Genomic DNA, 27,333 nt, shown 5'->3' with positions numbered 1-27,333 from the left:
AACTGACTGCAGCAGAATTGGGTGGGAAGTTAGGGCCCAGTGGCCAACCAATGACTGATAGGAAATATTAAAAGACGATCCCCTTGCCTGTAATGGAATTTATGCTCCAAAGCACATTCCCTGTGAACCAAGCTGAGACTAGACCTTACCTGAGACAGTCTTTGGGGCTTTTTTCCTTCCTCCATCTTTCACATGCTTCCCCTGAATTATCTTCCCTTTATAAATAGACTATGCAAGAATTCCTATCTCAGGCTCCCTTCAAAGCACCCTCCTACATGCCATTTTATAAACTGATGCCACATCATTTTTAAATGAAAAATGTCACTTATAGTATGATTATGTAAGATATTAACATTAGAGAATTTTTAAAGCAATTTTGCAATGTTTTTATAAGTCTAAAATTAGTGAAAAGTAAAAAAGGAAAGAAGTACAAAGGTCTTTAAGCAATTAAAATCACATTTGGGCAAATTATACCACTCTCCTCCTCAGGTCTCTCTAATAGCTCCCCTTACAGCTAGAATAGAATCCAGGGCTTTTCAAGTGTGTTCCAGGCGCTAGATGATCTGCCCTGAACACCTGGCCACCCTCATCTCTACCATTCTCATGTGCAGAAATGACATTCCTGCTATTTTGACACATGCTAAGCTCATTTCTAATTCAGAACTTGTCACTCTCTCTGCTTGGAAAGCTCTTTCTTCACATATCCATATGACTTGTTTTCACTGTTTATTCAGTTATCTTTTCAAATATTACCTTTCTAGACACTTCTCTGATAACCATAATTAAAATGGTGCCCCCATAACTGCTCATCCCTTAGTATGTTTTTTCAAGATAGTACTTATAACTATCAGATATGATGCATAATATTTATTGTTTTCTCTACAGGAAGGAAAGTAGCATAGAAGTTGGACACTTTTCACAGTAGTAAGAACTTATTTCTTCAGTATCCAGAACACTTTCTGGCATCAGGTGGTGTCAACTAGTATTTGTTAAATCAATAAATACTAACATAAATGAACTAAACCCCAAGGACTGTTCATCCCCATAAAGAGTAAAAATAATCTGGCTTAGAGAAAAAGCATTAGACATGTTAAAAGTTAATAAAAATATAAGTGCCAAATATAAATTTTCAACTACAAAAATATTTCAGAGCATAATTGTTAAATAATATGAGCTATGGGTAATGTATTTTATCTTTTTGATGGGAATGTAGTAAGCAAGGTGGATGGTACAGAATCTCTGAGACTCCAGTAGTGTGAAATGTTTTATTGAGGAAGAAATGTTAAAGTTAGAAATTATAAAGTGGGAAAGATACAGCTGAATATACAAAAGTTGGAAGGGCATTCTGGATGGAAGGCTGGGAGAAAAATGTAATGAGAGAAGAAGGAAGAAGGCCAGAAAAAACCTGAGCTCCTGATCAGTTCTGAGAGCAGAAAGAGTTACTAGAGTAGTGTTGTCAGTGAAAGACAAATACCACATGATCTCACTTGTATGTGAAATTTAATGACTACAACAATCTAACAAACAAAATATTCACAATACTATAGTAACAGAAGTTTAGTTATGTGAAACAGACTTACAGTTGCCAGAAAGGGGAGTGGGGATTAAGATGAAAGATAGTGAAAGGATTAATCAAAGAACATTTATACACAACAACCCATAGACACAGAAAATGATATGGAGATTGACTTAAGGTGGGGAGAGGGTGGTGCTGGGTAGAGGTAGGAAAGGGAGAAAAAAAGGGATCAGTTGTAATAGCATAAACAATATAAACAAATATTTTTTAAAACAAGGCATTGTCCAACCTGTATGTCACAAAAATTATTTGTTTCCCCTGCTCTTTGTCCATTTAGTTTTTCATTTTCTAGTAATATTACCATCTATCCCAACATCATTAACATATATCTGTAAAAAATACCCTAATGCATTGCTGTAAACCTCAAAATTTTCTGTTTGTGAAATCCTACTAACAGCCTTAAGACTAAGCAATTTTCAAATATTATCCCCATAATATCTTTGACAGTATAAGAACATGACTTGCAAGTTGGAAAAATACATTAAATGTTAATGACTTTCACAATGTTATGCTATAAATTAGTTGTATCTGTTTATAAAAAGGATTATATTGTAGAAAAACCCTAAAGAATTGTAACACTAATATGCTTCAAATATTGCTATGATTTTAAACTATGTCAGAAACACATCATACCTGTGGGTCTCTGTAAATTCTTTTGTACTAAAATCCTTCTCAAAGTACCATCCATGGCTGCTTCTTCTATATGGGAGTGGTCCCCAACAACAGTCCAATACATCATCCTGTAAAGATAAGTCAAGTTGGTCAACCTGGTGATGGTGCTGTTACAATCCAACTCTACTTACTGCAAAACACAGTGTTTCTTTGTATCTTGCATGTCAGAATTACACCTGAGTCTCTGAAAAAGCAGTTCTGGACCCAACTCTAAAGCTACATAATGGGAAGCTCCAGTGGAGGACGTTGGGATTCAACATTTTAAACAGTCTTAGCTATGTGAAAAAATTTGAGAGACACTGTTTATTAATATGAACTGAATTGTGTATTAAAATTTTTTTAAGATTTTATTTATTTATCTTTAGAGAAGAAGGGAAGGAGACAAAGAGAGAAACATCAATGTATGGTTGCCTCTTATGAGTCCCCTGCTGGGAACTGGCCCACAACCCAGGCATGTGCCCTGACTGGGAATCGAACTGAGATCGTGTGGTTCAATCCACTGAGCTACACCAGCCAGGGCAAATTTTATATTAAAATTTTAATTAATTTTCATTAACATTTTAGAAGAAAAGTCTTTCAAACACTTGAAACTATACTTTTGTTGTGACAGAATAATCATATTATTATGGATGTTTCATCAATATGCTTTCTTTAATTTTTTTTTTATTTTGGTAAAGTAACTACTTTCTCAGACAGATATAATTCTCTACATAAAGACATCACAATGCATAGTTTTATTAAGTAAATAACATTTGCTTCTTTTTACTAAGCATCCAGTGATCCCTTATATGGGCAATCAGCAGTTTTATTTAACATTTCCCTACTTTCCTTAGAGTCATTGCTTATAAATAAAAAAGTAAAAATATAAAGAAAAATATAGTTCAAGAAAGATAAAGTAAATGGTTTTGTTAGATTGTTTAAATTTGTTTATACATAATATGCCTTCATTTTTAATTAATCCAAATAGTTAAAATCACTAATATTTTAGTTAATATGTTTAACATTATGTTTAATTTTATAAAAATTTGGTATGAGATTCATCATACTGGGTATATATTTATCTCATTAGTTTCATTATTCTGAAATGCACACATAACATACAAACATTGAATGTATAATTTTGCAAACTCTCAGGAAAAAATATTTGCCCCACAATTCGGTATAAAAATTGGCCCTGACTGGTACAGCTCAATGGATTGAGTGCTAGCTTGCAAAACAAAGGTTGGCTGGATCAGTTCCCAGTTAGGGCACGTGCCTGGGTTACAGGCCAAGTCCCCAGTAGGGGGCACTCAGGAAGCAACCACACATTGATATTTCACTCCCTCTCCTCCCTCCCTTACCCTCTCTCTAAAAATAATAAAATCTTTAAAAAATAAATAAATTGAAAAAAGATATATAAATAACCAACTTGTTAACTTACCCTCTCTTAGGATTGACAGCAATAGCATAGGGTTCTCCAGCCATATTTGTTAAGAGTCGGGTGCAGTTGGGGCCATTCAGCTGCCCCACGTTGATAGAGAACCTCAGACTGGTCCAGTGAGTGGTATAGTAACTGAACCAGTGCATTCTAGAATGATCGGTCCAATAAATATTTCCTGCAACCCAATCGACTGCAATGTCCCTGGGCCTTTTAAATTCAGGACACTACAAAAAAAATATACCATAGTATTTTAAAAAACAAATTGATGAAGTTTTATGTACTATACATTGGTATATGGGAATCATATTAACAAGGTCAAGTGTTAATTGTTACATAAATTTTAAATTCACTTGACTTCTATTTTTAATATTTATGATACACAATTTCACAAATTTTAAGTATACAATGCAATAGCGTTTTACCATTATAATTAACCCTGTTTATCCACCACTCTGATAGAATATTTACATAATCATATAAGCTTAACCTGTGACATCTCCTAGTCAGTATTCTTCTGAGAATAACAATGATTCTGCTATCTAACATAATAGAATAGCTTAAACAAATCTATATATTTCATTTGGAATCATGTTCTTGTATTCATGACTTCTTTACTCAACATCATATCTGTGAAATTCATTCACATTGTGCATGATGTTATTAATACTTTTTAATTTATTTTTGTGAATATACCGAAATTTGTTTACCATTTTACTAACAGTGTTCATTTGGCTTATTTACAGTTTTAGGCCATTATAACTAAGGTCATGAGTAATATTCTTGTATATGCCTTTTGTTGTCATAGACACTCATTTCTATTGAGTGTCTAGTAAGAAACAGTATTGTCGAGACTAATGTACTCATATGTTCAGCTTGAATAGATTCTGTTAGAAACTTTTTGAAGAGTTTTTATTTATATAGACTCTTTGCAGTAATTTAAAGATGTTCCAGTTGTCCTTCATCCTTATCACATGTAATTTGACTTAAAAATTGAAAAAAGTTAGTACAAATGAAGAAATACTACATCTAAACATCTTTTGAGGAAAGTTATCATCTCTGTCATTTATAGTAAACCTGCTAGCTAGGATTTTCTGCTTAATACTTTATTACTGAATTATTGTAAGACAAATGTATGAGAGGTCACTGGAAATACACAACAAGGAAAATAATGTATGGTTCCCTGCCCTTCAAGTAATTTGATCACTTAGAGTAGGAACTAGTGTAGTAATTAATTTTACAGGGCCAGATTTATTGTGCATGACCAAAAGTGAGAAAAGATTCACAGGGACATTATATCAATAATGAAAACAATTATGTGAAGGTGAAGACATATACACAATGTGTAGGAACATCATTAAGACCTGACAGCCAGTGAAAATATGGTTTTTGACACATGAAAGTTTCTCATGTAATTTTCTAGTGAACACATTATATTGAGACGTGGACTTGAATTAAAAGAGAAGAAAAAGACCTCCTCAAAAAAACAAATAAACAAAAGCTCCGAGATACCAAGAAACAGGAATCGCAATCTGCTGTGTAATTACTGGAATCTCAAGGAAGAAAAATATGGCTTGAACTAAGCAAAGCACCCCAGCAATTTCTAATCACCTTGAATATCTATTGGTTTAAATACTGAAATTATGAAATTACTGTACCCTATTTCTAAATTCTAACAGGAAATATCCATCTACCCAGTAATGCACCATGGCTAACTGAAATTAAATAAAAAATACTCTGCAGACATACTCTAGAAATGACATATACATAATACTCATAGATGGATACGATGTAAAGATTTTTGTCAGCCAATTCACAAAATTATTATCATGTGATCCAGTATGACTTTAATTAACTGTTTTTCCCCCAGTTTGGAGGCACTTAAAAATAATTATAACAACAAATGACATGGGCATGTCAGTGTTTATAATATTTATAATCAGGAGAGACAATGGAAAAATAACCATTATAATCTGTTCAGACCCTATTGGAGCATATTTATCATTTTCTAACTCCAGTAGAACAAGCTTTTAGCATGCAGAAAAATGTGATATTTATTATCTAGTATGGGCATAGAAAAATCTATTTCTTTTCATCAGATGTAAATATATTCATGGTTTCATATCATAATGGCATCCTGGCTAAAATAGAACATATATAATAGAAAGTTCCACTTTTTTAAGTATAGAATTTTTATTTTATTGTACTTGTGCTCAAAGTTGTTCCACTTTTTTAAGTATAGAATTTTTATTTTATTGTACTCTTGCTCAAAATTGAATTTTTATTTTATTGTACTCATGGGATCAAAAACTCTGATCCCATACTGCTATACCTGGACTGCTGACAATCAAGAACCCAATTTTCCATGTTAATAGAGCATTTAGAAGTTTGATTTAGTGATTCTTTTTCAGCTAAGCAGTCTGATGAAGATTGTACTAATGATAAACTATACAAGAATAAATCAAATTTAAGTCATGCTGTTAGGGTACAGAATACTGCTTAGAGACAGGAAAATGTTACATATTAATGCTAAACACAAGAGATGCTAATGAGTTACAGATTTATTAAAATCTACACATTTATTCTCATGTTTCTTGATTAAGGAGTTTCTAATGTCATTCCAATATCAACTAAAGTAGTTAGAATATGGTCACACCTAATAAATTCAACCTAAAGACATGAATCATCAGTGACAAGATGATTCTCAGAGACTAAAGGCAGCAGGGTGAAGATGTTACCAAGTGTTCATCCTCAGTGACTCAGAATATAATGAATGCTCAATGATTTTCAACACCATAAAGAGCAGAATTGAGCAGAAAAGGAAAGAACAGCATGAAGACAGCAACAGGATGATCTTATTGTCAGTAAACCTATGGCTAACTTAGCTTAGCAAATTGCCCTTTACAGTGAGTTCCATTGGGATGAAATGGTTCCTCTTTATTGCTCACAGTTAGACCAAGATTGTGAATAGCATAAGCCTTATAAAGGGGACTTTCATATTGATATTTACTGGAGAGTAGAAGGTAGAAATTCCTGTTGGGTCTTCATAAAATGAACAGACAATTTATGAAGTGGTTCAAAATCAACCAGGTAAATACACAAAGTGAGAAACACAGGAAAAGTAAGCAGGCTCTGGAATGGAATAGAGTCTGATGTGGGAACACAAAAACAAGAAAGCTAAAAAGACAACTAAGTCATTTGTCTCCAAAGAGACTGAAAAGAGACAAAACAAACACATATACTTAAAAAGAAAATCTAACTCTCATTGGTCCCTTCAGCTAGCTCATTAGATAGATAGGCCAATGAACTAGACAGCTAATGACATGTCATGTTTAAGGGACTACAGAGACATGTGATTACCCTGATGACAAACGGCATTGCTCATATTGTTGAACAAAGTAGAAGACACATTTTGGCTGCTTTCTCAGAAAGAAAAATTTTTTTCTTAATAAACTATCCAAATACACAGCCAAAGTTTTGAGGCCTGAGATATCCCCTTCTGTGGGAATATATTAGTCAAAAGAAAGAAATATTTAAATCTTACAGAAAAACTGGCAGCCGGATTATAATAAAATTAGAGGCTATTGCTTTAAACAACTGATCCTCTACAGCTGTGCACTGTAAGGCAACTGTCATTACCCCAGCCTCAGTAAACTGAAGATATACCTCACTGGAGACATTAATTTACTTATTTATTTTAAATCAAGGAGAGAAAAATGTATGAAAGAGGATCTCAAATATTTGAGCCATGGAAACATTATCTTCTTTTTAACAAAATTTTTATAGTTAGCACTATTCTTTGAGAAAATGTGGTTAACACAGGATAGATTGAGGTGGTCACCTATTTTATCTGTTTTTGTTTTTCATCTTTGTGTAAACCTTAGAAAAGAAAATTCAGTTTATTTTACTAAAGTTAATTATCTCCTACTGTAATGCCATTAAAACAAAGATGTAAAGCCACTCTATAAAATGTGTGTATGGTATATTTCACAGTATTTACATTTTTGGTCTGTATTAGATAAACATAGCTTTAAAATTCTCAAGTGAAATAATATCTTTTTCAAAAGAAATTGTAGATAGAAGATAGTTATACAGTTTAAAATATTATTCATTCTATGTCAATCTGCATTTTATATAGCCTTAAGTATATTTCTAGTGCTAATTATGAATTGTCATGCATTAAGTATAAAAATGTAAAAGTAAGTTAAAAGTGTGTCATTATTTAAGGGGGTAATTTTAATATCATTTTCCTATTCACTGACCTGGAATTAAAGAATCAAGTTGCCTTCTCAAATTTACCGTTTAAGCAAGCATAACACTTGAGATGCACTGCAGAGTTATCTAAAAGCAGAGGTTGTAAAATGATAGTTCGAGGACTAAATTCAAGTTAAAAAAACTTTAGATTCTGACTATAAAATTAAAGATGTATTGCTTCAAAAATTAAATTATTTTATAAAATTCAAAGGCATGTAACACAGTGTATGGAAAGCAGCCAGCACTTTAGAAGAGCAGTCAGTGGGTTCAGTTTGCACCCCCAGCTGGGGGCCTAATCCATGTGCAGCCTGTCTCACAGGCTTACCCATGTAATTGACTTGAAACCCATGCCTTAAAGAGGCAACAGAAGTTGACTTTAATGGACAAATCATGTATTTATAAGAAAGAGTGTTAAGACACAATAAGCAGTAGAAAAAGAAGATGTGTAGAAGCAAATGTTGATAATGTCTCTCCTGTTCTGGACTACTCTGCCTGGTTTTAAGAATTGTAACTCTACTCCTTGTGGCTAAGGGCGAGGGACGACCTTTGGAATGCCAGCCGCAGGAGACAAAGCTTGTCTCTGGTAGCAAACGCTGCCTCAGTTTCCTCTCCCTGTCCCCAAAGCTTGGTAGGAAGTCAATGACGGGTAAGACCCCTCACAGTTGGGGGCAACCTAAGCCAGACTCAATAACTTGAGGGGGCCTTCATGGAAGGACTGGGTGGGGGGCTGCAACAGGAAGCAATGGACTCTCGCCTCCCCCTGGCTTTGTCAAAGCCCGAGTCCCCATGTTCTCTGGGAGAAGCGCTTCCTAGCTCTAATCCCCTTAAGCCTGAATACCTGATGGGGAGAGGTGCAGCTCCTTGTCTTGCTAGGGGCATGTCCTGGGGAAAAATCTGGCATCACAAAGACTTGCTGATAAACCTGTGAAATCTGCTCTGCTAAGAGTGCTTTCATTCACATGTTAAGGGTTCAAGCAGGAAACTCTAAAACTCTGTTCCTGACAGACTCTGACTCATAGTAAGCCCTCAGATTTCTTTGAAATGTTATCTACTGTTTGATCCTTGCCGCCCTGTATTCCTGTGTGTTACAACCCAATAAAAGGCCCTGGAGGAGGGGGCTTGAGGCCTTTTTTCCCTGAGAAGCTGGCCACAGCTCACAGCCTTTTTCTTCTGGGAAAATGGCCACCTCTCCTCCCCAAGCAGATCACATCATGTCTCAGTCATGTTTACTCTCATCTGTGGCGGCTGGGGGGACTTGCAAGGAAAGTCACCCCCACGGTCTCCAGAATTACTGGGTAAGCGTCTTTGTGGATGAACAGGAATACTCAGTCTGTGTAGCAGACTTGTTTATGTGTATGTATTATGAACATGTGAATTGGGCTTTTATAATTCAATATCTGTCATACATCAAATTCATTGAGTTTGTGAATATGTGCATGTACACAATGCTCAATTCCATGTAATTTTCTTGTGAGTTTCATTAAAATTTGCTTTGTATTGTCATATTTCTCCCTAGATAAACTGCCAATATAATTTCCAAGTCTTACCAGAACTTGGAATAGCAATGAAGTCACCTCATAGGCTACTCCTTGAGTACATAATTGACATTCTTTAGACAACAATTTATCTTTCTTTGATCCTGTCCCTTCAAACAGTAAGTTCAATTAGGCCTTTTGGAAGACCTGAAAATCTCTTATGTAGGCTGAGATCTCTAATGCCCAAAGAAGGCAGTCTCAGTCCTGGTTCATCACAATAATTAAAAGAGCCAGAGGAGATATCATTTATGAAGGTTCTGAAGTGAAGTTTCATTCTTGGAAATAAAATATGGTTTATTTATGGCTGGAAAAAATGTGTTTGTGAGTATATTTGGGTATGTTATATGTGTGTGAGGATATGAGAAGGGTATGATAGGGAGTCTGGTAATTCATTGATTTCTTAATGGAAATGTGTTAGAAGGATTTAAGAAGGGAAGTATGGTGATTAGGTTAAAATTTTGAGATTATTTTGGCTATGGTCTGGAGAATGGATTGGGTCTTAGGATCAGAAATAGATACAGAAAAATCAGAGGAGGCTTACATGGACTCCAAAGGAAGAATGTGAAAGTTTAATCTAGGTTTCTGTAAGATAGAGGTGAGTAAAATTTGATATTGCTAAAGATAAATGTATGTAAATTCATGATTAATTGAACATTGAGGAAGAGAAGAATAACTTATAAAAGATAACTTTTCAGCCATGGCTGGTGTAGCTCAGTGGATTGAGCATGGGCCTGTCAAGCAAAGGGTCGCCAGTTCGATTCCCAGTCAAGGCACATGCCTGGGTTGCAAGTCAGGTCCCCAGTAGGGGACACATGAGAGGTAAGCACACATTGATGTTTCTCTCCCACTCTTTCTCCTTCCCTTCCCCTCTCTCTAAAAATAAATAAATAAAACATTAAAAAAAGATAACTTTTCAGATTGATATACTATTAGTACCCTGCATACCAAAGACTGAGTTAATTTATTACTTCTAAGTAAAAAATTATGTACCTATTCTATTTTTTGTTTATTTTTATTGTTGTTCAAGTGCAGTCGTCCTCATTTTCCTGCCACCACTCTCCCCCACTCCACCCACCTTCATTGCCCTACTTTATGACAGGCAGTGTTCTAGATGTTAAGATTACCGTGATGGCCAAAACAGCAAAAATACCTGCCATTTGGGAATTTATTTAAAGCAACATGAAATAGACAACAGATCATAAACATAATAGATCAGTAAACTACATAGAAGTTTATCAAGAAGAGCAGGTCACTGAGGGTTACAGGATGGGAGCAGTGCAACAGACTGCAATTATCAATAAGTTATGGATTCAGAAGATTATATTTGAGTAAAAACTTGGAGTTCAGGAGTTGGGTCATGTGGAATATCTGACTGAAAAATATTTTATGCCAAAAGAATGTTTCAGGAAAGTCCTTATATTAGCACATAGTGATGAACTTTATATATATCAATGCTTCCCTGGAAAAGATTGAGTAAGGTGGAGAGTAATATTTGAAGAAGTCAGAGAAATAACAGAAAACTAGATTTTTTAACCCTATAAAATATTATGAGAAATAGTGAGGAACCGCTGGATATTTTTGATTAAAGACATGATGTGATATCATTTATGTTTTAGAAGGAGCATTCTGGTTATGAGTAAAAAGGGAATACAGGATGACCGGCTAGGAGTCTATTGCACTAATTGAGAAGAAAGTTGATGATGCTTCAAAATTAACGAATTTGAGTCAAGTTGTCAGGTCATCAAATCCTGCACATACCTGGAAGGTAGATTAGATAGTAGTATTTGATTTTTAAATTATCAGAGGAAAGAGGTTAATGATGACTCCAAGATTTTTATTTTGAGCATTTGAAAAATGAAGTTTCCATTTAATGAGCTTAGGAAAGCTGATTTTGTGGATCATATATGAAGTTTAATTTTAGTTGTGATACTTTCAGGATTTTTTTAAACATTCAAAAGGAAAAGCAATATAAATAGTTAGACAGAACCTAACATTTACTAGTAACTTTTACCATAAGAATATATAAAAACATTGAAGCTATATAAATTCTACAAGGAAGTGAGGATACATTTTTTTAAAAAATAAGATAATAAACATCTGAGCCTACAGAAATTTTAATATTAAGAGGGAAGGAAAAAGGAAATCTAGCAAAAAAGACATGAGAAGGTGAGAGGTAAAACAAGAGATCAAAAAAGAATAACTATATCGATAATTGATATTGTACCATTTTGTATTTCAGGATTATTATTGCATAAAATGGTGAAACAAATAAAAAGATCTACTTAAACCTTGACCAGAGAGACTGGGATTTTTGTTATGTAAAGAAAGATTCTCAACTCCACTCTCAACACTACTTCCATTTTGTTCAGGATAAACCCTCCTTGTGAGGAACTAGCTTATGCTTTGTAGGGTGTTAAGCAGCCTCCCTGGCCTCTACTCACTTATGTCAGCAGCACTACCCAGCTGTGACAGTCAGAAACATCTCCAGGCATTACCAAATGTCCCCTGGGGAGGGAGGTCATCCCCAATGGAGAATCACTGATGTAGCACATGGAGTGCTCTATAAAGTTGGTCAAGCACTGTCAACATGTTCATGACTCCCTGTCACCAAATTTACTGAATACTTCTTTGTTTCAACTCTAAAACTGCCAAAACGCCAGTCTCTTTTAGTTCCTGTGACTGCACATTCTCTTTTTTTTCTTAGTACAAAGTGGCCACACATTGTCATAATTTTAATCATAGATTTAACATGACTAAAACTGAACCCAAAGTTTATCATCTCCATGACCCATCAAGTTGTATAATTCAGAAACTTAGGTATTAACCTTGAGTCCTTCCTAGTTTCATTTTGCGCATTCATCCTATTTGCAAACATTTTAAGTTAAATTTCTACAATCTGTTGAAACTACAATAGTATAACCTACCACTATTTCTAACTTAGAACACAATCCTTCTAAGTGATCTATGTGTAGTTGAGCTCCCCCCTCCCAAATCCATTCTCTACACAAAAAGCAAATTAGTTGTCTCAAGTATAGATAAGATGATGATAATTCCTCAGGTTTAGCTCAAATCTTCTTTCTTAGAATGGGCCTGTACTGATCATCCTATAAAAAAATGTTTATAACATCTAAGTGCTTCTTTTTTAGTCCATTATTTCCTTCAAACACTTCTTAAAATAAGATTTTATTTATTTATGAGTTTCCTTGACTTAGCCTTTGTTCCACAGAATCTAAAATTTATGAGAACAAGGCTCTATGTTATCATTATTGTATCCTGAGAACCCATCACCACACCCAATAAAGAGAAATTTTTAAATAAAGGTTTGGGTATGAATGAATAAAACTTGATTGGTTCTCCTTAAAATGCTATATTGTCTGATCAGTAATTTCTTCAGGATTATTATTATAAAATCATAATTTTATATAATTATATAAAATTTGTGTTCAGTAATGTTTTGGTTATTGACACAATTGTTACAGAACAATTAAACTTTAGTATGTGTTGCTAAATGCCTGTCTTATGCAATCAACAATATAAAATGGCAATAATGTAATAATCTGATAGTTTTAGATTTCTTCTAAAGTAATTGTAATAAATGATTATAGTTTTGGATTGGTTTGAATAAACTCAGATGGTTTCCAAAGTATTCTTGCTATGCAAGTATAGACAGTTTCAATTTACAATACTAATGGTTAAATCAATTTATAGTAATAAAAATAAAAAAGAATAAAAAAATAAACTATCGATTTTTACCAGTATCTAAATATTTTAAAACAACACTTTGAAGATTTTGGCACACACATACATGCACACACATACTTGAGTATGGGTACATGTGCACACCTATGCACTCAAGTGTGTGTGTTGGTGATCGACCCTCAGACCGTATATTGGGTGTGAGGTTTTAGCTAGGAATCCAAGTAAAAATTGAAATCTAGTAAAAATAACTTAATTGGATATTTTGTTAAACGATTTTAAGAAAAATAAATCATCTAATCAACTTTTTGAATAAAAGATACAATTGTTAATAAATAAATATAAGCACACACATTCTGGATATTCTCTTTTGCATAATGAAGAAAATACCAAAAGTAGTATCTCACATTCACTTCTCAAAGATAAGGTAGGCTTTTGCTCAGGAATATTTAGTTCTTTAATGGCAAAAACCTAATCTGTATGTTTAGTCATTGCTATTTTTACAAGCATTGACTTATTTTATATTGTTCGCTATCATATGCTGTGCTGTCCGGCACTTCATACTATAAATGATAAATTTCTAGACAGCATGTTTAATAGTTGCATAATGCTACCGTAGTCTGTTTTGATGACTAAAATTCAAATTCAGGTGTCTTTTTATAGTTTACATACAAACTGAGTCATGTTAGTCTTTTAAGTTTTCAACTGTTTAATTTTATTAAAGAAAAATATAATCTGTTTTGTATACCCCTAGGGGTCATAAAATCACAAGCACTTCTATATGTAAGTAAACAAATTTGTATTTAAAATATAAATTTGTAACTTTAATTAGTATTCCAGTCATTTTCAGAGATTATAGAAGTCTATTCTCTTCACTAATTAAAAAATGTCATCTTGGGATGGGAATAAAAAACAGAAAACTGTACTTGAACAATAATTAAATAAATTTTAAAAAAGTTAAAAAAATAAAAGAGAAGCATGGAACAAAAAAAAATGTCATCTTAAATGTTACCTTTCTCTGGAATGGATTTCAGTAAACATTTAGTTGTCTGAGTAATCTTCCTCTGATTATCTGATACAAAATATTCCCTACCCTTTACATAGATGGAAATATTCCAAAATATTCAGCATCTGTGAATGTGCTTTCAAGGCATTTTTTTATCACATGGCTAACTCCTTTCATGTGGTTCGCAAATAACACAGTTATAAGTAAAACGTGAATAGTTTGCTCTGTATTTTTTCTTTCACCTGTTGATTCAGAAAAGAAACCAATGTTCCATATTCAGCTTAGAAGGAAATCTTGAATTTTGTTTACTAAGGGGTGAAGAATTCTCAGGTCAGTATAATTTAATATTTGCATCAAAACTTAGATGAAATAGATCATGTATTCATTAAACTAATGGGTGACTAGCTGGTGACCATAAAAGGGCAAATACAATATGTGCCAGAGTAATTTATAAGGGTAGAAAATCAATTATTTACATACAAAATAAATTTTAGGCAAATAAATACAAATTGTCCAGCTAATAACTTGATTAATAATTTGACACAAATCTTTTGGAAATCATATAAATACTTTCTGGGAGGAACTTTAGAAATTGTCTACTTCAATACTATGTACTTATTAATCAGATGAGTAGCTGAGACTCAAGGATGTAACAATCCCTCAAGTTGGAGTCTAAATTTTGTCACATTATAGCTGCATGGTCATAAGTAAGTCATTCAATTACTCTAGAATGCACATTGCTCATTAAATTAAGTTGGTAAGTATTACTATATTCCATATTTGTAATATTGAGATGTCAGGATTACAAAAAGATAGGAGGCAAAGTTTAACCATTACCCTCATTAGTGTAGGCTTAAGTACTGTTTTAAAAAGCTTGCATACCTTAAAACTTCTGTGGAATGCTTAATGGCTTAGAACATGGTGCTAAAACTCATGGCTCAGAGATCCCAGCCCATAATCATGACATTTAATTTGCTATAATGGGTTCATAGAAAATCTACTCTACTGCTACATATTTTTATTTCTAATGAACACTGTCAGTCATGTGTAGGTCTAAGAAGAGAGAAAAAAAACAAACAAAGTTTACATCATATAACACAAAAAATCACTACAGTTACAAGATTTAATGAAGTTCATATCCTACTGGAAAGAGGCTAATCAATAGTTTGCCATTGTCTATGAAAGAGTCTATACCACATTAGTAAAATTAAATATTAAAATGTATAAAATAAATACATGTAAATAAATAAATACATAATATACCAATAAATTAATACATTTTTACTTTGTGTATAAAAATAAAAACTTATTTACCAAACATTAAACAAATTTCTCCTCTGACCTACAATAAACTCTGCTCACAAGAGGACTATATATGACATCAATATCTCTAAGCACAAGACTAAAATAATTTTTTAAAGATTGTATTTATTTATTTTTAGGGAGGGGCAAGGAGGGGGAAAGAGAAGGAAACATCAAGGTGTGGTTGCCTCTTGCACACCCCCTATTGGGGACCTGGCCCAGAACCCAGGCATGTGCCCTAGACTGGGAATTGAACCTATGACCCTTTAGTTCACCAGCTGGCACTCAATCCACTGAGCCACACCAGCCAGGACTGATTTTATTTTTCTTATGAGAGAAAGTTTATGTAGAAAATCATAGAGGTAGAAGAAGTGAGCTGTAGAAGAAATGGACTCAGATAACAAGTTACAAAGCAAAAGCAGGGCCCTTGGAGCTTAGGAGAAAGACAGGCAAGGAAAGCATGCAGACCTGGGGGAAGGGGTTGGGAACGGCGCTGATGTGTTCCACTAGAGAGATCCATGAGATCCAAAATAATTATCAAATCATTTCCACTGAAAATTTATATTAAAATTAATTATAGATGTATTTTTAGCAACTAAAAATTCAGACAAGGGTAAATTGCAAATAATTTTTAATGTGACAATAGAGAAGAACACCTCATAATCATTGTCATCAAAAACATCATTCTCATCATTTTGATGATGATGACGATGATAATCATCATTACCATCATCATAATCTTGTTAATGGCAAGCATCTAGATAGTGCTTACTATGTACCAAGAATTATTAATGCTAATAAACATATAATGAATATTCCACACTAAATTTTATGAAATAGAGAGTTTAGTGCAGGTGTGTCAAACTCACTTTCACTGGGGGCCACATCAGCCTCACAGTTGCCTTCAAAGGGCTGAATGTAATTTAAAATCCTTAACAGTTAAGGAGTAGTTACATTTATACAGTCCTAAAATTATTTTGGTCCTTTGAAGGCAACCACGAGGCTGATGTGGCCTCCAATGAAAATGAGTTTGACACCTCTGGTTCAGAGAAAGTAGGAGGCTAATTAGCAATAGGAACAAAATTGGAACCCAAGCGCTTTAACTCCATGGTATATATCCCTTGTCACTTCATTAATAACAGATAAAACAGCACCATCAGAACAATGTTTTTTTGCAAAACAGACTTCTGTTATGAAGATAAAGAAAGTTAAAACTAGCCAAGACTCTTGGTCTGCCTTTTGGTCTGATAAGGAAGAAGGAGATTATGTGTGAGTGATGGAGGGCAGAGTGATCTACTTAGTGTCTTGGTTCTGTATGATAACTTCTTTATACAACTAAAGCTATCATATAACATTCCATTTGAAGAATGAAGAAGTGAAAAAACAACTCCGAGGAGTATGGATTTTTACATATAGTTCATCTCAGTTCTACAGCTGCTATTGCTTCTTTTAAAACCAGCTTATTGCTATTTACAGCTGATCAGAACATGTTCCAGAGTTCTAGCAAATGGTATTTATGAAGTTAACATTTTTATGGCAGATACCACTGTGAAAGGTAGCGAGGATTTCTAGATAGGTGCCTCTGATTCTACTGTGATAGCACTTCACTTTTTGTTGTATAGCAATGGGCTAGGCACCATAAAAAAAAAAGTGTTCACCTGGAATTTTTCTCCAAGGTTACTTCAAAATATAAAGTACACAATAAATCGACATTACCTAAAACCAAAAATGATGGTCTATAACCACAAGTCTAAATAAATGTTCTAGTTTGTTTGCCTCAAAAAGAATAACCATGATAATCAATGTGTCCATTATATACTAACAAACAGTATTGCTGTTTTGGAGGTCCCCTGAACTATAGTCACCAAAAGTCAGAATATGTGGTAACACTGTGGAATTGATTTCTTGCCCTAGAATACAAGTGTATTTCTTGTATTATAAAAAAATTAAACCATTTTCCTGCATATTTGGCCACTTTATTTTCTAACAAAAACAAAGTGATGGTCCTAATCCCATTTTTTTTGATGAGAAGGACCTCATATTTATAATAATTTGTATAAAAAATACAAAATGTAGAAGTGTTTGGTATTATGTTACTATTCTTATATAACTAAGTCAAATGCATTAAAACAAAGCATAATATCATGCCATTAAAATAAATGTATAGGCAGCTATAAGAATAAACAAGTAGTTAATTGTTTTTCTATACAGAAAAAATATTGGGAGGAATCATTGGATGTTTTGATGACATTTTATAATCAGATATTTTGATTGATATATTAAAATAAAACAGGGAGATGAGAAGATATGAGCCTTGAAATATTCAATGTGTTTACTTACAATCAAGCCACTGTTTGCTTGCCTTTTTTCTTTATCATGGATCCTTTTGTAGAAAATCCCGCCTGGATTAAACTGAGTACTCCAAATAATCATATCTCTTTGATAATATACATCCATTCCTGTTATCCTTGAATTATGTTCAACATGAGAAATTTGTTGATGATCACCACTGTAGTTGAATGGATATATAAAACCCAGGATATCAGTGTCATTAGCAATGTAGAGAACTTGATCTTCAGAGCCTGGAGATTATTATAATAAAATACAAAAATAAAGTAAATTTCAACTAATGTAAAACAATGATTGTACTGTTAAATTATCTTGAATTGTTATTTTGAAAATGGTTTCTTTCTTACCTCAATAAAAGTCAACCAAATTCACACTGTTTTTTAGTCTTCACGAACTTACATTAAATATACAGTTACCTAAACATTTCTAAGAGTTATTCATGTAGGTTTTCCTAGGGCAAAACTTACCTTATGGCTACAGGTTAAGTATCTGTAGTAATTATTCTTTTCATGAAGAGGGATTTGTTTTAGTATGTTACAATACATTATATTCTAATGTTTTCTAAATATGCAGATGTTATACTGTATACTCATTAAGCTTCTAAGCATTTAGTTTATGCACCTGTGTGATCACTACCTCACAACAAATTAAGATATGAATAATCTTTTTCTTTCAATATTTATGTAGGTAAAATATTATTTTATGTTTATTATACAAAGTTATCAGTATTTGCTACATTAAAGTGACATTATCTTAATACCACTTAGAATCGTGTTAAGTGGAACTCTCTAATGTGAAGTTTTGACAACTACAATACAGCACTAATGTGATGTGCACCCTGAGAGAAGTAAAAGCCTCAGTCAAATTCTGAAAATACTAATTAAAATATTAGTGACACTATAAAAAAGATTGAATGGCATATATAGTATCTGCAAATTTACAAAAATAATTATACATGAGTCATAGTTCAGCTCTATAGGTTTGGTAGTTCTCAGTGAACGTATACTCTGTGGCAGGCACTGTGTTAAGCCTTTCACAATTTTTCTGCTCTTCTTACGACAGCCATGAAAATAGGTACTAGTGATTCCATTTTACATATGAGGAACTGAGGCTCAGAGTTAGAGAACTTCCACTGGCCACATAGTCAGCAAAATACATGTGACTACATAGCTCATTGTCGATCCGCTACATCATGCTGTATCACTCTTGCAATGACTGTATCTTACTAACATTGTCCAATCAGACCCTGTAGCTAATAACACTTAAATTATAATAATATTTAACAAAATATGAACATTAAAATTCATATCTAATAAAAGCCCCCAAATCCATAACCGTCATTTAATTTTAAAAAGTAACATTCTTAAATGGAGGCAATTTGAGTTTAAAAGCACAATTTTACTTTAAAACCTTTTAAATTCTTATTCAAAATTCTATTCTCCTTATACTGCTAACCTTTAACTTGTTATTTTTATCCCAACGGTGTAATAATGTCTCAATACATTGAGAATGGACCATAAAGAGAGATACTTTCCTATTCTATCACATTTGCTCTTAAACTTTTATGTCCCCTGAAAAATTGATTCAAACACAAAAGTGATTTTTAACCACAACCATGTATTTATCTTATCTATTAACTATCACAAATTAAATTAAGAATAATAAGCAACTGACCGAATTAATAAGCATTAAAAATAGACTTATTTTATTTTGTCAGGAATGAAGCTATTTCTAAAATACAACATAAACCTTCCCATAATATATTTATAGCAAAATCATACCAGCATTTGAAATAAGGCAGATAGTCTTACCTCTTGCTATGCAGGTGCTGTTTCTTTCCTGAAAATTCTGGTCACATACACATTTATATGATCCTTCCATATTTGTACATTTATGTGAACATGTGCCAAAGACCAAACATTCATTAATATCTGAAAAGAAGAGCTCAAAATAGCATCATCATACTCCCAATTATCACTTCTATTCCTTCTACACTTCAAAATGACAGACTTCTTTTTTTCTCATTTCTGTTTTTGTGTCTTTTCAAAACCTTATCAGTGACTTGTCTAATATTGTTAGGTCATGATAATTTTTCACACTAGTTTCACTATAATAATTTATTGGTTGTTTGTACATTGCTTGTTAATCCACTTAACACACTTTAATATCCATTTCAAACTTCCTTAGTGTTTGCATTTACTCAAGCAGATCTTGAAATTTCCTTGTAAGCCTGTTTCTGATTGCCCAACTGTATCCTTCTGCACATGTCATACACTGCTCCTTTGTCTTATAATGTCCTTTCCCACTTTGCTGCAAAGAATTTCTACTCATTTCTCAAGACCCACCTGATGTGAAGCCTTTCTTGGTCTCCGTCAATGTATAGTGGTAACTATCCATCCCATAGTTTCTATGCTCTGCTGTTCTGATGTTTTTCTCCTGCAGCATTGTTCACACTATATTTCAGATATATTGTCATATATCTATATCCTCTACTCGACTGCCAGTATCTTCAGGGCATAAATTTTGATTTATTCATTTTTTTTATTGCAAGCTCTTTACACAATGCTTGGTAGAGAATGAATATATGTATATATTGCTAACACACTTCTGGTCTCATATATATGAGATGACTATGTAACAAGAAGGGCAATGTGAAATAAACAAAAACTGGTGTAAATAAACAAATATGTATACATTATAAGTAATCAATCAATCAGTCACAGACAATATTCTGTGGTTTAGCACCTGCCTCTGATTTTAATGGTGTGGGCAGGGCTTGGTTTGAAATCAGGTGATTCTGGTGAATTATCTACTTTCTCTCTTTTGTGCTTTCATTCAGCATAATTCTTTGGCCCCTTTTATCCCAGATAGTTTCCTTAATTATGTAATAAATTTGTGATATAAGTCCTTCCCTTGAATTAAGGATAAACAGAGTAATAATTATCTTTTATTTAGCACTCAACAGTGTTCTGAAGGCTCACGGTAGAGAAGAGGGCTTTCCCTGTAACACCTGCACACGGCGGTGCCCAGGCTCACAGGCAGCTTTCTCCTCCTGATCCTGTTGTCTCTGTTAGAGGCTGTGCCCAAGAACTAAGCTCTCTCAAGACAATTCAGTTCTATGCATGAAATGCAGGATAAAGAGGGAAAAAGAGGTATTTAGTTATTTTAATGAAGATTACACCAGGGATTGAGTAAAATACATGTTATCAGCACTTACTCATCAGAGATGAGAATTATTATATTATATAACAAATATTTTAAGTTATTTGATACTATGATTTTTCTTTTCATAGGAACTCAAAATAAGCAAAAATCTGCTTAATTTAATAAAAATCTCAGTATCCTCAGATAGCCCTGTGGTGGTGAGAATCACCATTTTCCCTTCATCTCTGTTATAATGCTTGTCCTGTGGCATTGGCAGAGAATAGAGGAATCACACACATGTCCAACATCTAGAATGATGCCTCGAAACTTATTCCCTTTTTTCTTCTGTTATTCCTGTTATTTCTTTCCTCTAGACATTTCAGCTGCATAGTTTTGGCTTTGACATCGAAAGCAAGTCCTTAAGTTGTTTATTTGAGCTATATAAAGGAAGAGCATGAATTTAAATTATTTTGATAACAAATCAAGGAAATGCCTATCTCCTCCATACCAGGTCAAAACGGCTTCTTCTTATGTTAGGTCTTCATGTATTAAATATACAAATTTTACTGGAGTTCAAAAATTATTCATTTACACAGCAAAAGTTTCAGCGGATTCACAGTGATTTAAATCAGATTGTAATCTGCAAGTTATATTTGTTATGAAATATAACTAACAATAAATAAAAGTTTGAGAATAGGATTTCTAAATTTGTAAGTATATAAAGGAAACAAACTACTACTCAAAAATAAATGAACTAGGTGCCCATCAGTAAATGAATGGATCCAAAAACTATGGTATATTTACACAATGGAATTCTATGCAGCAGAAAGAAAGAAGGAGCTCCTACCCTTTGCAACAGCATGAATAGAACTGGAAAGAATTATGCTGAGTGAAATAAGCCAGGCAGTGAAAGACAAATACCATATGATCTCATCTTTAACAGGAACCTAAACAACAAAACAAGCAAGCAGAATAAAAATAAAGACACTGAAATAGAGAACAAGGGGGACAGTGACCAGAGGGGAGAGGGGAGGGAATTTCAGGGGGAAAGGGGGAAGGATTCACAGGAACAAGTATAAAGGACACATGGACAACAACTAAGGGGGGTGGAAATGGGAGGGAAGTGACAAGCACGGGGGGGGCTGGGATGGGAGTAAAAGACAGAAAACTGTACTTGAACAATAATTAAATAAAAAAAGAAAAAAAATAAATGAGCTAATTGATGTCATTTGAAATTAAAATCTTAAAAAGATTGTGTGTGTGTGTGTAGTATGTGTTTTATTGTACAATTGATAGTTTCTAGGAAACAGGAAATATTTTAGTCTTGAGAAAATAAGTGCTTTCTTATTAAAGAAACATATTGCCAGCTTTTAGTGTTCCGTGTTAACGGAGAAATAAAATGTCATGAATTATCCAAACAAATATATAGCTCAAAATGTGTATGATATGGATACATTTGTTTCCCTTTTGGCTGAGTATAATTAATTTATTTCAATAATCCAATTTTGATTGACATTATATAATATACCCCCCTTTTTATAAAGCAAAGAATAACATGAAGAGACAATAGTAACAGAAGCTGGCAGGTGAAAGCATCATTTAGGTTTGATCCTAATCGTAATAATACCAACTTTAGTGAAGAACCTTGCGGAAAGAGCATATAGTATTGCATGACTACAGTCAAAGGCCTGGTTTAAATTACATTTACATAAAACTTACTATGAGATTCTACCTATCCTGCATGCTCAATGTTTAAATGATCTCACATAAGCTTACAGAGATTCATTTAGATCCTGTCTTTGAATTTCAAAGGACATGTCTTGGCAATACAAAGTACTATGTAAGACATGGTGTTAGGAGAAAAGCCCACAATTCTCTAAAAGTGAATTGCCTATTGCATTACTGCAAAAGCCACAACTCAAGAGAAATGGGTCATCATAAATATGCTCTTTCATGAAGTGCCTGTAATTCTCCAATGGTTCCTGAACCAGCAATTTCATTACTTGCATTTCAAAACAGAATTGTAACAATACTATTGAAATTCCTGCAGGTTTGAATCAGCTACAGAAAAGGCTCTGTAGCCTCAGTGATAGTGAGCTTAGCAGTACAAACAAATAGGCTGTTGACCCCAGGGACTTCCAATCTTGCAGAAAAAAACAGTCACCCATATATAGATACACACCATTTTGATGAAAATCAATCCCCTGTCATTTCACAATTTAGCAGTTCTGGGAGTCTTTATAACCTAAAGATTTAAAAGCAAGTGGTTAAGGAAATGTACAATACCTTCACACTGTCTGTTTTTCATGTTTCTCTGATATCCGGGTTTACAACGACAGAAAACAGATGTTTTTATTTGATTGCAATATGCATCATCTCCACATGGATTCACATTATCTTCACAGGTATATTCAGTGGGAGCTGGGATTTAAAAATATGTTCAAAATCAACATAATTCTACTTCTTGAAGCAGGAATTCATTTTTTTCTTAATTAAAAAAATATATTTTACCATAAATGATTCTTTTTGAATTTATAATATTATGGTTTTCTTACCATATAAGCCCCTTTTTCTTATAAAAAGGTATAGAAGCAGACAGAAACTGAACTCATTTACATTGAACATAGCTTAGACCAAACTGCCTACAGAGATATTTATAGCTGTTATCTAGCTACTCTGCTTTTTGAAAGGAAGTCAGGAATCAATGACTCTCATGACAGGCACTCTAAAATGTTATGATGCATTCTATGAGTACTGCATTTTTCTCTAAGAATGAAATATCTCCTGGAAACGACCTAGAGATGTAGCCACTTGTTAAACTAAATTCAGTATCCAGCAACACAATCCTGGCTACGACCCTGTTACTCAAGCAGGTAGGCACAGTTGGCAGTTCTTGAACTTTTATAGTCTGGACATATGTATGAGGGTTGAGTGTGTAATATGTTCCAATGGTCCTGAGCTGTGACACAGGTTAAGACAAACTTTGAGTTATATGTCATTCCCAGCATATTTGTTATAATTTCATTGCTTTGGTTCCCATCCAGGAAAACATTTTAGAGTGCAATTAAGTGAGGAGGCAATATTATAGGTGTAATATTAAATGATATCTATTATACTTGAACAAATAACATAGAGAATAATGGGAACTTTAAATATCAGAATTATAACCATTATTAATTCCCCCTAACTCTTGAGTATTTTACTATTAACTAAAATACATGAGAGGAATTATACTATGGATGAGATGATACATGTCCCCATAGCTTGACATGCATTGCTTCACCAACCAGTGAGGAACAGCTTGCATAAATAAGTTAAAAAATAAAAGGAAAATTAGGAAGTATTTTGTGGCTTTCATAAACAACCTTAATTTAGGGTCATAAGTTCAATTATATGTTTAATATGGCAAATCATATATCAAATGTATTTTCTAAACATAAAATGCATAACTGTCAAGGTCTATACCTCCAGTACCACAGCATTCTAATTGAGTAAAATAATAATGGTGTCTTTTTAGAATACTTCAGCAACAGATTAAAATTTTAACACATTGAAAAATTATTAAGATACTTATCATTTAACAAATGTTAGTGTTTATAAAATTGAAAAGTATTCAAATTATTTTTTATAAACTAAAATATTAAGTGATACAGATTTCTTTGCTGACATCAAAGTCTGTATTTGGATATTGAGTCTCAGCTTCAGCTCCAACAAGTTTACTCATAGCAAAGTCTGCCTTTCCTGTTTCATATTTTGTAATATTAATTTAAGCAATATTCAAGTTTGTTTTGGAAAAAGCTTTACATGATGCTATTACTCAAGCACATTTTGAAGAGCATTTTTTCCTCACAGTAGTAATAAACATGGTCATAATGAAGCAAAAATTGGACTTGTGTGTTAGGGTACTTTAATGGAAAATAAACTCACTTATTCTGCAGCCTTGTTCATCTGAACCATCTCCACAGTCATCAAGCTGATCACACTGGAGGTCCACGGGTATACATTTTTTATTACTGCAAGCAAACTCATCTTTTTTACAAGGTGTTGCTTTATACATAAGCTTACCTACAGAGTCATTAAAGAATGATTACTGTTATATCAAGTAAAAATGAATTTACTGGGCAAATAACAAATCCAAGATTTTACTGAATGCTACAAAAACAAACAAACAAAAAGAGATCCACAATCATTATTTGAAGTTCTTGAGGTTAAATTTCAAAGTTCTGAAATATTTAGATTCTTAATAAAATAACAGAGTATTTTCTTCATAGTAAATATCACCTTTTTTCCACAGGAAAATGTGTGAATATAAATGTGTGGATTTCTTTAAAGTAGTGCCTCAGACCAGTTTCAGTTAGTGTTTATCACCAATTTTTCCCCATACTTTATTTTAGTAAAGCCCTTGATTTAAGGATTGTGAAAAAGGGGTTGTATACACCTACATACAATCTATCTAAGCCCACTCCAACCCTAGGAGCTATTTAACAGAGAACATGTTTAAACCACTATGTTATTTCTCTTATGCAGTACCTATAAAGAGACTTATGGACCAGTAGAGACTCTGGATTAAGTTGTACAGCTCTACTATGTATAGAACATGTTAGCAGATCATTTTAATTTCCTATCAGAAGATCAAGTTCCAGAAAAAAAATATTCAGACGTACACATGAAACATTAAAATTTTTTTGAGTTCTAAAATCATTATGTTTGAACAGTCATCGAATCCAAGTTATTTCATTTTAAATAGATTTACCACCACACTGGTCTTCATCTGAGCTGTCCCCACAGTCGTCAATCCCATTGCATATCTGTTCAGGCTGCAGGCATATTCTGTTATTTCTGCATCTGTGAGGTCTTGTGGGTGGGCAAAGATATTGGACTGAAAAAACAAAAACAAAAATCAAAGCAGCTCCTTTGGGTACACTGACTTCTGAAGAACAATATTTCTTTTGTCTTTTTCTTTCTTTTCAAATCCATTATCTAGCTTTTTTGGAATATCTTTTGTTGTGGAAATTTTGTACATGTAGATACTAGAAAAATGTGTGGTAATAGGAGCTTGTGATCCTAGCTAGTTATATTAACTACAGAAAAGAGTGCACAGCTGAAACATTGAATGGAATAAGAAAAAGAGCCAAATTTAATGGTCTTGTTTCCAGATGCCTTATTTTAGACACCCTCACTTGGTATACCAAATTAATTCACGTCTACGGTTTATACAACATGGCAGGACACTTAGCTATCTGAGAGAGCAATTTCACACCAAATGAAGCTTCAGCAAGCACACATTATAGGCCAAAAACTGAAAATAGAACATTCAGTGAAATAAGTATCTCAGGAGTACTATAGCTGAGTTTCTCACTTCATTTTTCTCTAAATAAGTGTGTAGCTATATGCACTTGAAGCACATAAGGTGATCTTCGTTTACCCATTTTTAGTGTTTGTTTGTGGGGGTAGGGTTGAGAGAGAGAATTAAAGAGATATCAGTGGAAGCCAGAGAAATGGAAGCCTGAGAATTCTTTACTTGTCTTTTACTTATCACTATCTCATCAAAAGTCTTTTGCTCCTAAAGTAGCAAACACCTATAATGATTCTTCCTCTGCACAGTTAGAACACTACAGGGATCTCTCCCTGCTCTCTCACTCATTCTCAAAACTTCTGCTTACTTATTCTCATTCATTCTCACGGATATACTTGGATCTTTCAGGACTTTCAACTGTATCTAAGTACAGTATCTCACAAGTAATTATAGAGCATTCCCACAGGAATTTCAAATTCAACAAATTCAAAACTCAATTCCTATCATCTTTCCTCCACTCTTCTCACCAAATGTAAGACGTGCTTTATTACCATAGTTCTGTTAGTGGCACATCATAGCCACATGTCTGGGATTATTCTAAGTGCATTCTGCTCACTGATCTTCACATGTGATTATTAGTCAACAAGTTCAGATCATATTGTCCCCAAATTTGCCATCTTTTTTCTATGCATAACATTTAGTCACAATAGCTTAGCTCTTTATTATCTCTTACAGAGCTGACTATAGTAGAATCCTAAATGGCTCCGTTTCATTGCTCAACCTAAGATTCTCCACCAGAACAATCTGCCTAACAAATTGATTTATCTCTTCCAAAGTTATTCATCCTTTCAGAATAAAATGAGATATTTACATGGCATATCACTCCCACAGACTTATCCCTTGTCACTCTTAATCTTCTAGCAGTGCTACATTAGTTGCTCCTTAAATATGCAATACTTCTTTGGATTACGTCCTTGCTTCAGTCAAAATCTGGTTGTTACTCCAAGCACTTTAGATCTTTGAGGAATGTCTCTTAAATTGCTAAAACCATATGTTATTTCATATTTGAAGATAACCTAGTTTCCT

The 27,333-nt window shown here is 33.4% G+C and overlaps 1 protein-coding gene across 1 annotated transcript in view; it reads right to left on the bottom strand.

Annotated features, from left to right (window-relative positions):
* The window catches only part of LRP1B (LDL receptor related protein 1B), a 1,762,610-nt gene that overhangs the window by 91,357 nt on the left and 1,643,920 nt on the right, over positions 1 to 27,333 (bottom strand). The window contains exons 74-80 of the mRNA XM_053655128.1: positions 25,705 to 25,830; positions 24,879 to 25,016; positions 23,238 to 23,372; positions 19,619 to 19,738; positions 17,799 to 18,040; positions 3,669 to 3,892; positions 2,210 to 2,316 (exon numbers count right to left, since the gene is read on the bottom strand). Of these exons, the coding sequence (XP_053511103.1) occupies positions 2,210 to 2,316; positions 3,669 to 3,892; positions 17,799 to 18,040; positions 19,619 to 19,738; positions 23,238 to 23,372; positions 24,879 to 25,016; positions 25,705 to 25,830 (1,092 nt within the window). The remainder of the gene's footprint in view (positions 1 to 2,209; positions 2,317 to 3,668; positions 3,893 to 17,798; positions 18,041 to 19,618; positions 19,739 to 23,237; positions 23,373 to 24,878; positions 25,017 to 25,704; positions 25,831 to 27,333) is intronic.

This window comes from Artibeus jamaicensis, unplaced genomic scaffold, assembly GCF_021234435.1.
Source record: "Artibeus jamaicensis isolate MK-2021 breed Jamaican fruit bat unplaced genomic scaffold, CSHL_Jam_final contig_935, whole genome shotgun sequence".
NCBI lineage: Eukaryota > Metazoa > Chordata > Mammalia > Chiroptera > Phyllostomidae > Artibeus > Artibeus jamaicensis.
This window is presented reverse-complemented; position numbering and strand designations above follow the sequence as displayed.